The 14,584-nt window shown below is 37.6% G+C and overlaps 1 protein-coding gene across 1 annotated transcript in view; it reads left to right on the top strand.

The window, feature by feature from the left end:
- Nucleotides 1–14,584, top strand: part of ASXL3 (ASXL transcriptional regulator 3) — a 131,804-nt gene that overhangs the window by 22,611 nt on the left and 94,609 nt on the right. Inside the window, exon 2 of the mRNA XM_075706121.1 lies at nucleotides 2,283–2,365. Coding sequence (XP_075562236.1) covers nucleotides 2,310–2,365 — 56 coding nt within the window. The 5' untranslated portion in view covers nucleotides 2,283–2,309. The remainder of the gene's footprint in view (nucleotides 1–2,282; nucleotides 2,366–14,584) is intronic.

Here is a 14,584-nt window from a genome sequence, read left to right on the forward strand (position 1 = left end):
TTCAGCCTGTCTAACATACTCTACATTTCAGTTTGTCATTATACCCTGAATGTGTTCACTTCATACTGTGGTATTTGAAATCTGCCTTGTGGGTTTGATTAAACTTTCTGTAGTGGTGTTATGCATCCTGCTTGTTGGTTTCATTGTTGTTCGGTGAAGATGATCTTCCGTATCCATATGTCTGGCCATTGTTTCCACAACCAGTTCAGTGCAGCTTCCTCAGCACAAACTGCTCTCCCTTCTCCCATTGTCCAGAACAGGGTGACTTCGATGTTTGCGTAGCTTTATTGCTTCCTTCCCATTATCGTCAAACTCACGTGGTAATACTTGGCACTTTTACTGACTTTATAGAGTAGGATGTGATGTCGTAGAGAAGGGGACAGGGCTACCCAAATTTTCTCAATTGCAGGGAGGAGCTGCCCAGGTGTGCTGAGGGGCCTGTACTCAGGAAGAGAAACAGGGAATCCTCCACAGTGAGTAACCCCACTTTCAAGTGCACACAGTTTCCTTCATAGCCGTGTCCAGTACAGTGTAGTTTCCTCTTCTGTCCTTTCCAGTTTGCCCTCTGGAATGTTCCCAGTTCAGTTCTCTTCTTTTCCCTTTATTTTGGTGTATTCTCATTTTACCTTGTCCTTTGTCTTCTTTCCAAAGGTTAAAGTTTCCATTTTTGTCTCTTCACACCATTAATCTTTTCTCATCCTAGTCTTAATCTTTATATGCATTGTCATTTTTCCGATGTGTCATTGTGGTTCTGTCGCTAATACACCGTATCATTTCTCTTCCCTTGCTGTGCAATGGCCCTTTTCCAAGCCCTGTGCAGTTCCTTCCATCCTTACTCATTGCCGTACTCTTTCCTACCCACTCTTCTTTCTCCTTTCAAATCACCTTTCGGTTTTCCTTTCCTGACGGGTCCCTTTTGAATCTTGCCTATTGATGTACGTGAGATAAGCTCAGTTCAGCTCCCAGACCTTTCTAGTGCAGCCCTAACTTCTGCATTTTCCTTTGTGAAACTGGAAGATAAAGGATACAAAGCTCATGTATAATGAAGAACCGAAGGATTTGGTAAACTGTGTTTTGGCTGCGAAAGGGGAGAATGGGCAGTAAATCAGAACTGTAAAATGGCAGGAGAGGGCTGAGCTGGTCAAGCTGTAGTGAGTAGGGAGGCTTTGGCTTTAGGCGAGCTGCTTGAATTACAGCCCTGGCTAATACCCTTCACAGTTTGATGACTTGCATGATACAATGTGTTGGTGTCTCTAGTTCCTAGTGGGCAGGTATCCACATAGTAGTCGCTACTTTCACAATTGCCGTCATTTGGTAACTACTAGAGAGAAGCTCAGGATCAGATGAATTTGGAGACCAAACTGATTTCTTATTTACCCAGGGCAGAAATGCAAGTTCTGGCTGAGATATGTTGGCAAGATGCTCTGGGAAGCTGGATTGCCATGGCCTGTGCTGCACCTTTTACTGCTGATTGAAAGGTTTCATTTTCCAGGGCTGTCAGTCTGGCACTTTACGTGAGCAAAAGAGTGGCTGTTTGTTTAACAGCTTAAAACTGATGGGGACAAAAAGGAAGTGGAAAACCAGAAAAATGTGTACAAGATGGTTGTATCTGGAAAGAGGAGTGGGCTACTTTGGGCTCAATTGGAAAAGGCAAAGGAGTGGAAAACTGAGCTGAACTGGAAAAATATACTGCACTCTGTCATGTAGCATCTTGTGTGCTGTGACTGTTCTGACTACTTCATTTTTCATAGTTTTTTAGAAACAAAAAGCATTTTTAAATTGAAACCTATCTGTGTCAATTATCACAGAAGCTCCTGTTCTACAAATGGAAGGTTTTAGCCAACTTCGTTCCCGAGGTCATGACAAAACCTAAGTGTAGAATATTCAAATGACCTCAAGTAGTTCTAAAGTAATAAAAATCAAAAAAGAAGACTAGCTGTCTCTTTGTTTTGGTTTGGTTTTTTTTTCCCTCCTGCCTGAAAGGAACTCCGTTGCTGTGTCATAAAATTAGTTGCATATTTCAACTCTTTTATTTGGAACCTGGTAAGAATTTTTCCCAGGCAGATGTAGCAGATGATGCACAAAAGCTGCAAGTAAATCTTATTCTTGCTGCAGTTTCCTGGATTGTATCTGGCCTTCCAGCAGACAGAGGACTCCAGTCTCAACACTACCGTTCCCTGCCTTTCACAAATGACTACATAAAAACTGCATGATCGCATAACCTTTCAGATTCACAGGACAGCTACGTCTTGTCACTTACACATTTATGATCTCTTTTTCAGGCATTGGAAAAGTACCCCAACTCACCAATGACTGCAAAACAAATACTGGAAGTCATTCAGAAAGAAGGGTTAAAAGAAACAAGGTCAGTGTTTATACACTCTGTATTTTTGCTCTCTCTTTGAAAACCATCTAGGAATGGTATATAATCTTTACAAAAAGTAAAGTGCTGGTTAATGGCTGAATCGAATTCCAGTACCAAAGTGGGAAATACAGCTGATGGGTTTTGTTTGTTTGTTAGCTCAAGGCTTTTAAAATCATTAGTGACTGGCTTAACTTTGTACCTTCGAAAAGGAGTCTGTGGGCCAGCTCCAGTCCAGTGGCCTTTCTTTAGAAAGGCAGTGTGATCTGCTCAGGTAGCCCAGTGTTACATCTCATTTTTGCTTAAGGACTGAAGCTTGACAACTGGGTTGCCTCTGCCACTATGTGCATGGAGAAAGTGTGAGATGGAGCTGGATGCACTCCTTCTCTCACTTGGGTTTGTGGTCTGGTACTTAAATCTCTGTTATGACATGCTGGTGTTGCCTGTGGTAACGGGGGTTGTGCCGATAGAGAATTGGGAACGGAAGGAGAGGGGTGTTTGAACACTGTGAGCTAGTCTGTGTCACTGGAGAGGTTGGATACTGAGTTGCTAAATAACAGCATACTTTGGGTGTAGATTTCAACTATAATCATTAAGCTTTTAGGGGATAGCTGGGTTATCCAGAGCCTATGGAAATCAACAGTTGTCTTCTGTTGACTCCTGGTTCAGATGGGCATGCAGCTTCTTGTTCCTCAAAGGGGATGAATACTTGGTAGGTCTTTTAGTGACCTGCAGATGGAAACTTGGGCAGGAAGTAAAGTACGGAAAAACTAGTTGGTTGGTGGGGGTCTCCTACAAGATGCAGTTTCGTCTTCTCCAAATATTACAGCAAAAATTTTCTATTCTAATAAATTGTTTTAATACTTGTTGCTGTCTGAAAGCAAAGGGAGACATCTGCTATTATTTTAATTACATCCTTTTACAGTGGAACCTAAAATCTAGGACAAGAGAATTTCAAAGCCCATGTAGAGGAGTAGTAATGCATTATGTCTGTTACTTCTGAGTTTATTCTGGTGAAGCAGAAGTAACGATGGGACGTAATTTTACTGAATTCACTGTTGTTCCTAAGAAAGAGAACACTCTGTGTGATCATTTGCACTATATAACCATGGACTGCTTTGTTGGTAGCCTCATAACATGCTTATAATAGCTGTATTTTGGTAAAATTGCAAAAGAGATGGTATGCAAGACGAAGCTGAATTTGCCACCTTTTACAGATATAAAATGCTTTAGTTCCTGTCAAGAAATTGCTTCAAGTATATTTGGCAAGGGTGCCAAGGAAATGAGGGGGTGAAAACTGTTGAAAATGAATGTCCAAACGTGTGTTATGGTGCAAGGATTTGCATCCAACAACAACAAAAAAGCAAGAAAACCCAACTTTGGAAATCTGTTTTTATTAAGATACTGTTTCTCACAGCAGTGAATAGATTGCTTCTTCTTACGTCTTGTGATATGAGACAACTGTATGGGAGAGGCTCGCATGCCTGGTAATAGCATTTCTTTGTAATTTTAAAAATTCTTGTTTCTCTGAGCAGGGCATGAATAAAATTTTGTGTGCAAAACCTATGGGAGGGAATGAAGGCAGCATTTTTATTATTTAAATATAGAAAATGTGGAAGCCGTTTTTAATTGCTGCAGAATTAATAGTAAGAGAAAGATTCTTTTAAAGAGGTTCAAAGCTAGATCTTCTTTCATTTCTTCAGTTACTAAGAAACTGAGAATTGCAGGCAAATAGGAAGAAAATTCAGATACATTCAGATTTTTATTCATGGTATGGTATGTGTGAATGTGTAGTAGATTGGAGGATGCCGTATGTGGTCATGAGTATCTAGATAACTGAGAAGGGTCAAATTCAATGTTCTTTACTCCCTACTTGAAACATTGTGCTACGTTATAGGCTAGGTCATCCTAAACTGATTAGCCTAAAAATTCTAAATTCTGCAGTTGTAAAACCAAAAAATGTTGATTCTGTATTGATTTTTTTTTTTAAAGTATTTGGATTCTCATTTAACTTCTGATTTCATGTAAAAGTTGTGTTTCTGCTGCATTTTAATATTGATTAGGCGCAAACCTGTAAAGTTACCTGAGTGCCTAACTCTTAATAGGAGCCAATAAGGTATTTGACTTCAAACACATATTTGTTGATTTGGCCTCAGTGCGTAAGTAATGTTTTGTTTTCACAGTCCTTGAATTTACAGTCTCCCATTTACTTTATCCAGCTCTGCAATTTCTTTCAGTACCTTTCTGCCAGCATGGTACCTTTGCTGTTACTAAAGATGATCATTCCTGGTCTCTGTGCTGCAGCCAGCTAAGATGAGCAAGGGATGTAAATTTATGATGTGCACTCACCTGGTCTAAGCTGTAGAATGGCACTAGCATATTTTATTCTGTATTGATTTGTGTACTCTTCAAGTCTTAACTTGTACCAGTGATACGTTACTACTTTAATATACTTTACTTATTCCTTTATAATGATTATCATTGTTGGTAGAACCTTGGCAATCCTAAATGAAGTTCTTCAAAAATTCCCCTCTCTACCGTTCCATTTATAGATGAAAGAGATTAATTGACTTAGTCATTTTTTAAATATGTTGCAGCATTAATTAATCTAAAGCTTTTTGCTGTAGTAGTAAATCTGAATGAATAACGTATGATTGTCAGAAATCTCATTGTCATTATGTGTCATCTTTAAAAAGACACTGTCAGACTATTCAGCCTCTTCTTTGTTTGCAATAAAGACATCAAGTTGCACATTCATTTTTTTAATTACTCAAATAATTAAATACAGTAGGAGGAAAATTCTGAAGTTATAAAGCAGATATATGTTAGAAATTAAAATAAAAACTTACTGATGTGTCCTGTGAGAGGAAATACACACCTACCCAGTTTCCTATATCTTGGGGGTGTACAGCTCGGTTTTGTTTTTTAAATATCTTTCCTGTTGTGGCAGTTGTTTGTAAAATGGTCAGCAGGCAGGCCGTTCTTCTGCTACCTAGAAGGAGTAAAAACTTTTAAGGCAACCCTTTTTGGGATGTAGAAAATAGCAACTCACTCCAGTGCACACTGCTCTGTATTTTCCTTCCTAGCATCCACTGTCCCATTCTTTTGAAAACAATTCCCTGACCCATTGTAAATTTCTAGACTCGCAACCTGCTGATTATGCATCCTAGCATAAGATTTTGCTGATTTTGCTTAGACATAGACTACTAGTCAGAGTATGATCCACTCTAGCCTCAGTGCTCCTTTTCCACTGTTCTGCTGCCTCACTAGTTGTTCTTCATCTTGTATTTCTGCTGTTACTTATTCCTGTTAAGGTCTAGAAATCCCCTTACTGAATTGTATTCAGGTCTTCTGCAGACAGTTTCTCAAATTTATTAAGATTGCTTTAACATGTAATCTTGTCTTTCAGCATGCATGCAGCCCTTCCAAGCTTAGTGTCATCTGCTTATTAGAACTTGTTTCCTTTTGCAGCATTGTATTTCTCTTCTTTGCTTATGAAAGTCCCATGAGAAACAATGTCCAAAGACTCATTAAGTCGGGCTATATGATACTTACTGCTGCTTCTCTAACTACAGGATCTGCTGCTGTGTCATAAAGAATATTTTGATAGATTTGAAGTAACTTGTTCTTGACAGGTCAATGTATTACTCAAGTTCTTATCTACTAAATAATTCCAAATTATTTTTATTCCATATTTTGGGGGAATTGAAATTCAGTTGCTGCATCTCTACTTCCTTGGCCCTGTCTTTTTTTCATTTTTTTTAAAGCTAGTCACTACATGTTTTCTGGTCTTTTAGAATCACTGCTATCCTCTACAAAGTCTCAAAAATGACTATTGATAATTCTGAGACTAGTCTAGTCAGCTCTAAATACCTTATGGTGAATTTCAACAGATTTAACTGATTTGAGAACATCTAATTTATTTAATTATCATCTAATCAATTTTTTCCATGTTTGTTCCTCGTGTTGGTTTTAGTAGCTGTCTAATCACAGACACCTTTCTAATTAGGTGTCAACAAAGAAAAGGCACTAGCACTCCCGTGCTTTTGATGTAAGTGCTCAGTGCCACCCCTTCACGGAAGAGCAAGCTGGTTTCCTGTCTGTTGGTGTGGTTTAACCCCAGGCGGCAACTCAGCCCCACACAGCCGCTCGTTCACTCCCCCTCCCCAGTGGGATGGGGGAGAGAACTGGAAGAGTAAAAGTCAGAACACTTATGGGTTGAGATAAGAACAGTTTAATGATTGAAATAAAAAATAATAATTATTATTGTTGTTATTATTATAAATGGCAATGAAGAGAAAGAAATAAAAACTCAGGAAAAACAAGTGATGCAACCACTCACCACCCACCAACCGATGCCCAGCCAGTTCCCGAGCAGCAGTCACTGCCCCCCGGCCAACTCCCCCCTGTTTCTGTACTGAGCATGACATCATACGGTATGGAATAGCCCTTTGGGCAGTTTGGGTCAGCTGTCCTGGCTGTGCCCCCTCCCAGCTTCTTGTGCACCTGGCAGAGCATGGGAAGCTGAAAAATCCTTGACTTAATATAAACACTGCTTAGCAACAACTAAAACATCAGTGTGTTATCACATTATTCTCATGCCAAATCCAAAACACAGCACTATACCAGCTACTAGGAAGAAAGTTAACTCTATCCCAGCCAAAACTAAGGCACTACAGAAATGTCTTTGTGCATGGCGGGTGGGTGAGTTTGATGAAGTTTAATTTCCTGAAGCTGATTTTCTTCTTTTTGTGTTCTCCCCTGTCTTCCTAAAAATGAAGAATCAACCCTTCATGAACCCTCAATGTTTTCAGCTGCTGCTTCCCCACTGGTTCAAGTCAAACCTAGTACTGCCTTCCTTCCTAACTGGTTTTTACATCTTCTGTTCAAGGGGTTTTGTTCCTAACACAGTCCCAGGAACTTGCCACACTATCCCTGTGTCTTTCTTTTCCCAAGAGGTAGGTGCCTGCATGGTCATAATGGGGATATTTAAATAGGCCATGTGTTTTAAAAATTTTTGCTGATTCTCACAGAAAAAAGCTTCTCTCTCTAATTCTCCTGGTTTCTTGCTATATTAAATTCTGACCCTAGTTCCATCCTTGGTTTTGCCCTCTTTTGTCATTACTCGGAAATTGCCTGTAGGATCACCAGGAATAACCTATCTATTCCCTTCTGTTTGGGGCACTGCACCTTCATGAAGGATAGGACCAATTGAAGAGTGCTTAAAATTATCAGGGAGATAAAAATAAGACAGAACTTGGTATGAATTACGTGTTTGGATTAAGGAAGAGAAGATGGAGTTTAGATATAGCAAGTCTTCCAATACATAAAAGATAGGAAAAACGTAAGGGAGTAAGTTACCCTGCATGTCTGATATGGACAGGACAAGAAATAAGCCCTTTAAATTGTAGCAAGAAAAGACTCTGAGTAGGTAGTACAAAGATTTTTTTTTTTTTTTTTTCTAACAGGTATAATTGATTTCTGTCATGAGCTGTGGGGGAGATGTGAGAGATCTCTAGATATCTCTAAAAACAACTTAGATATGTGTCTGTCAGGAATTATGTAGATTTGGTTGATCCTGCCTTGAACTAGGGGAATGAACTAGCATATCCCTCGATCCATATTTTTCTATGAATTTTTTTAGATCAGTTTGCAGTACTTGGGCCATACATATTGTTTGAGTCCCAGGGGAGAATATCCAGCCAAATTCTGATAAATGTTTGATGCTAATAGTCCTAGATTATGTCTTGGCTTTCTGTAGTTCCCTTTCTCCTTTGCTGGGTGAGGCTGGGAAATTGAATTGTCTGGATAAGATTAAAGCCAAAGATTCTCAGTACAAGTTAAAAGCCAATAAACCTTCAAAATAGGACAAGCAATGTTTAATTTTTTGGAGTGTAACTTTAGCCCACAGCTATGCTAGCTATTTACTTTCCTCCTCCATTAGACTCAGGACTAATGAACCCTGGAATGGGATAATTTCATAGTATTTTTGCTGTTCAGCTAGGGTAACTGACCTTTGTATTGTCAAGTAACTTTGATTATTCTGTTCAGGTAATTCACAGAAAAAAAATGCCTTTGTCTCATTCTGTTTTTCATTTTACAGTAGGAATCTTAAACTTCTTTTTCTTGATGTTTCTTTGTTGATCCTCATTTCAACTATGAGAATCATGGCATCAGTCCTAACTCCTCCTCCTTCTTTTCTCTGCATATTTTGTCTTTTGCTATGCAAGATTAAGCTATCTATTGATTTATTGTTGTGACAGCAGTCTTTCCAAAGACCAAGAAGAGATGCTTGCCACTGGCACTGGCAATAGTGCTGTTTCTTCTGCACTCCACAGTGTTGATAGTATCTATCATGAATGATACCATAACCTATTAAGTCTTCTGAGCCTAGGAAAGCAGTAAAGTATGATCCTAATAAAACTCAAGACACTCTTACTAGATTTACACTCTGTGCAGAAATATTAAACTAGTGGGTTAGCTAGACTTAAACCCACTTTGAACTGCTGAGCGGAGTCATCAATGAAGTAAAACACATGATCTGTGCAGGGTCTGTCTTTAGCTCTGAAATGAGATGGTACTCAGGAAAATATTACCATCACTTCTGAATCCTTTGATCTTTTTGACAGTGTCTCTTTAAGCCTTTGCATACTTCATCCTTAGAGCTATTGACTTAAAAATAAAACCTGTTCTGAATGCTGCTGTTTCTGTAAATAGGCTAAATGAGCTTGCAGCTGTCTTCTGTTGTTTATAATTTTCAAGTTCCTTGGTTTATTTGTATGCATGTAGACAGAGAAATTTTTACTTCCTTTCTCTGTAAAGTAATTCCAAGATGTCATTGTGATCCATAATTATTAACAAGTCATAGTTTTTATCTTCCACTTTAAAAAAAAAAAAAAAAAAAAAAAAAGCAAATGCCCTGCAATAACCAAAAGCTTTTAAAAATTTCACTGAAAGAACCACAGTTTTTGTCTTAAGGCTCTGATTGTTAATGGAAGAGCACAGACAGTTAAGAGGCTTCTGTGGTTGCATATGTCTGATAGAATTTATTTGGGAGACTCTTCAGCTGAAGGAGTGCATTGTTTAGTCTTGAAGGTAGTTATTCTCTGCAACGGACTGAAAGGAAGCCTTGATGGGAAGAGAGAGAGAAAGCTATTCACATTCTTTTGCCTGGCTTTATTAGGTTGATTTTTATGCCTCTACAGATGTGGCTTTTGGCTGTAGAGCAGTGAAAGAAACAAACTTTCAGTACAACCTGTCTTTCTGCATAAATTCACTTCAGACACCTCTTTGAAACGCTGGTCTTCCCAACAAACCACCTAATTTGGAAGGCAGTTGTGATAGCAGCAGTTCACCAGCTGAGAATCTCAGGCTTGCTCCTTCTTGCCTAGGCATTCCCCGCATTGTTATGCCACAGTGCAGGCTAACCTGGGAAAAACTGATGGGTTTCCTACATTATTGCATTCCAGTGTTGGAACTGTAACTTGCATAATCACACCCATGTCACCTCTGTGATAATTACTTCAGTTTTCGATAGTGATGTAGCCCTAAACCAACTATGATACTAACTCAAGCCTAAGAGCAGGGTTGTTAATTCTTGATTCCATGTTGCTGCACTGTGATTACCCTACCGTTAGTTTAAAGCTAGCTTGCTTGTGTCTGTACAATGGTAATCCCATCTTTGTATTTATTTGGAAAGCTGGTTTTGGGTGCTAATGAAACAGATGTAAAATAATGAAACCTCAAATGTTTTCTCTCAGCTAATTGCAAAGACAACAGAATTTTTATTTATTAGTGATGGTGCTTCTTCCATTGTGTATACCTATAAAAGATATATTTCAATATAAGACATTTAACTACCTTGAATGTGGGTTTTTTTTTTCCCTGAACCACCATTATCTTCATTCTTGCTCCGTATTTCAGCTTTTAGAAATTATCTGGGTTTTTTTTTTTTGTTGTTTTAATGCTGCTCCTCTTCCTTTCACAGGACAATGAAGTCTCTGTCTAGGGACTTCAATAAATAGTCCAGTAAAATCAGTCTGCATGTCAGCATTTTTTATAAAATTACCTGTTTGTTTGGTTTTGGGTTGGGTCCCTCCCCCCCCCGCCCCGACATGATGCATGTAGTAACATAGTAACATGTGCCCCAGCTGTAACAGGCAGGCCAAAAATCATGCTTGTGTCACAGATGCAAATTCCTTTGTTATTTTTATTAAGGTGTGGATTTAATTTTGGAAACATTTCAGATGATAAATGGCACAATGTAAATGGTAAAAATCTTTTGAGTATGACACAGAATACTTTGGAGGATACTGTTCTCAGTGTTAAGAATATTAATTGAGCATATGTAAAAACAGAGTGGAGACAGAAGCAAAGTAATATTTTTCAAAGCTGAATGCAGAGCTAAGAATACAGCCTGGTCCTCTGCTCCTCCACTCCCAATATCCTGTCCATTAAATTGGTGTTGCTGGTGCAGTATTTCTGCTAGTTCCTGTCAACATGCAATCCATTGTCCCAAGGGTTTCTGCTACATGAATCTTCCCTCTTTCTCAAACTGGGTCACCAATCCAATGGTCTCCAGTTACTCCAGTCTGCTGTGATCCTTTTTCTGTTCCCATGTATAAGGACTCAAACTCCATTCATCTGACCATTCTGTGTGCCTGAAATTTTCTTAATTAATACAATGTGGACATCCCTGATTTCAGTATTTATTTCACATTCTGGCTCAGGACCAACCAAGCTTTCTTCTTTAGTTTGGTTCCAGGACCAATTATGAGGAAATAAAAACACAATTCCATCATTTTATCATGTCTGTGACCTTCAGTAGATGATTTACAGCAGTTTAGAAAACTTCATATGGCTTCCCCTTTGGTACTTCTTTGTCCCCGATTTGTCATCATGTTGGAGTCTGTTTCTGTATGCTCAGGCAAGCTGAGATTTCAGAACAGTTGATTCTCTTTTTTTAAAGATTATTATGTTACTGTTACTTTTCCATATACATTTTTGCTCAAATAGTGTTCAGTACTTCAGTTTTCCATTTGGTACAATAGTTCTCTGTGTCTGGGTGCTAAAACATATATTGTAACCACCTTTCATGGAAGTAATAGGAAATACAGGAAATAGCGCTGCTTGATTTCTTTTTTTTTTTTAAATTTTTTAAAATATCTACCATAAAGTTGTTTGCTTTAAATCTATTAGCAGCCCTGCAAAATGTGTCTGCAAAGACTGGGAAAACAAGAATCCAGTCTGTGTGACACACTTGCTTCCTCGGTACTATTAAAATATTTTTATTTTACTCATGCAGTTACTTAGGTTTCTGCTTGTCCCACCCAAGCCTAACCTGTATTTTCTCAAAGAACATTATGTTAGTGCAGTGTATAAAGCTTTTTTATTTATTTGATGCTTTACTGGTAAGGGAGAGTGGCCCGTATGATCATTAGATATTCAAGTTATAATAAATCAGTTGAAATGTGAAAATTTTAAAAGTTATTTTATTTAGCTGTAATAGCAAAAATTATCATTGTTAAATTTTGTGATGTGATAAAAACATGTTTCAACTTCTACAGGTCTATATTGCAAAAATATTTTATGTTTGAATGCGTGTGCAAGTCCTCTTTATCACAGCCTAATTTGCTGAAATTAAGACCCCCATAATATGTTAACGCCATTTTAAAGATATTCCTTTTTTAATACAAGAGGAAATCCAACAACTTAAATGTAACAAATAATGGATAGCAGTGCAGATGCTGATGATCTTATAAGATTTAGTAGTTATTTTGTGCAGTAATGACAACACTTCCTGTTAAAGGACGTTTTGTTTTGAAGTAGGAGATGGACATCAGCTGTGACTAAATAGTGTAAATTTGTCAACAAATTCAGTGTGACTCTTTTTGCATAGTGTAATAATTCCTTTATAAATATATTTTGATGTTTAATGTAAGAATTTAAGTTGTGTTTTCTTTTTCCTGTGTTGTGTCTCTCAATGTAGACTATTGAAAGAGACTGAAAAGTAGTAATGTAGTTCAGGGTGATGAAAAGAGAAACCTCCTGCACTATAAATTGCTGTCACCATATGCATAGCATTATCCTAAAATGTATATTGTGTGGTAACTCTCTTCCACATTTCTCCTAGAAAGTGTAACTTTTCTCGTTAATGTTTCTGTATTCCAAAGAGTAATTCTGCATTAAAGTTTGTGTCTCTTTTTCAGAAAGAGAAATTAAATAAGGATATCCAAGAGATCTAAACACACTCAAAGCAATCAGTTACTCAGAGAAGTTACATTAGGAAAGTTTCACCAGATCTTTAATCCATCCTCCCAGCAGTGCAAGTTTTTTGGTTTGTTTGTTTGGGGTGAGTGTTTTGGTTTTTTTGGTGGTTGGGTTTTTTGTGTGTGTGTCTGTATATGGTATGTTTCCTAGAGTGTAGTGCTTTAAGCTTGATTTCTTTTTTAAATGACTGAAGAGATGAGACTTTCCACAGTCTACAGAGTGTTTTCCGGTTCTTTTATCCAAAGTCTGTCTGCAGTTCTATAAGCTGAAGCATGACTATGTGGAAGGTAGGTAGATGTTCTTCAATTTTACTACCTTTATCCACCTGCTTTGCCAGCACCTGTTTAAGAGCAGCGAGGACATAGAAGAGCTTTCCAGTAATAGTTGTCCATTGCTGTCCAGAGCCAAAACTTTCAAAAATATCTTTGGGAAACTGAGATTTGACAGAATATGTTCTCTTCCCATCATTGTTCTGAAATGAAGACCTGTCACATATTAACACTAAAGTACATAGGTAATAAACTAACATAAAATAAAAGTCAGAAACAAGACCTGCAAGAGCTTAATACCAGTCTATGCTAGTTAGGGGCAAAACGTAAGAATGGTTGCTGAGTAGCCAGCAGCCTTGTTCAGCTTTTTTATGCTTAGAAAAGGCAAGAATAATCTGCTGTATTTCCTTTAGGAAGTATTTGGGCAAATGCAATTCAACACATAAGCCTGTCAGGAGCAGCCATATATATCAAACTTTCAAACACAGAATGATATGGAGACTTTAGCTAGGAGGAGTTACCTTTTGAATGAATGCTCTGGTGAAATATTCTTAGGAAAAGAGTTTAATCTGTAGAAGACTTAAAACCTGCAGTGAAAATTGAAGTCTGGCTGGGAACTTGAAGACATGCTTGGTTTAATGGATTTATGAGCTTTTGTTGCAACATCCGAGTAACCTAAGAAGCTGCTTTTTCTTGCAGGTGTAAAATGAATTATACTAAGTTTCAACTTGCTGGTTGCTGATTGAGATTTATTTGTTGGGGTTAGATTTTTTTTTTGGCATTTCTGTTTTTTGTTCTCTGTATTTCTCTTTTGCATTGAAAATTTAGTATTTAAACCTATTTTTATTATGGCTTTGAATTTCATTTATCCCACAGCTGACTTTTGTCTTTACTTCTAAGCACTTGTCTTAAGGGACGTGCACAACATCCCACAAAATGGTATAATCTTTTTTTTATGCTATTTCTAGTATTCCATAGCAACTGGGGGAAAAAAAAAAGCCTAAACTGAACACTACAACACAGGCAATTCATTACAGATTTTCCGCTTAGTATTCAGTAAATTGTCAAGTCCTTATTTTCATCATTAGCATATTTTTCACAGAGCAGAAGCATAGCCATTTCTGGCAGACTGAATTAAATGTGTTTTACTTGAATGTGAAAGAAAAAACATTGTCAGGCTTTCTATGAAAGCATCATTTTCTAGTAATAATTTGTTTTCTGGAACAGTTTGCTGTGGATGTCTTTATGTTTCTATAAAGATATGGGTATGTGTTTCAGTCTACCTGTAATTAAACCATTTCTCAGTTGAAGGGGAAAAAAAACACGGAAATAATGCTTTTCTCTTATTTTTTTCCTCCATATTGCATGAGCTGAAAAATTTACTAGTTCTCTTATAGTCATGCACTGGCATATTTCATTTAAAATTTTTATAGAATCAAGACAAAAAAAAGCCTCAGAATTTTACTGTCCAAGGACTATGGAAAAGATCAGGTATAACTGTTCAGAAAATTTGGTACATATGTGAATTTCTTTACTATCTCAGGCTAGCTGATAGCAATTCCATTTTATTTTGATTCTTATAGGTAGTTGTCTTAATTACTGTGAAATTAAATTATGTGCACACTCTTCATTTCAAAACAGAATTTAAAAAGTGCCTAAAGATCTTTTGCTTGCTTATGTACTA

The sequence above is a fragment of the Pelecanus crispus genome, chromosome 2, assembly GCF_030463565.1.
Source record: "Pelecanus crispus isolate bPelCri1 chromosome 2, bPelCri1.pri, whole genome shotgun sequence".
Classification (NCBI taxonomy): Eukaryota; Metazoa; Chordata; class Aves; order Pelecaniformes; family Pelecanidae; genus Pelecanus; species Pelecanus crispus.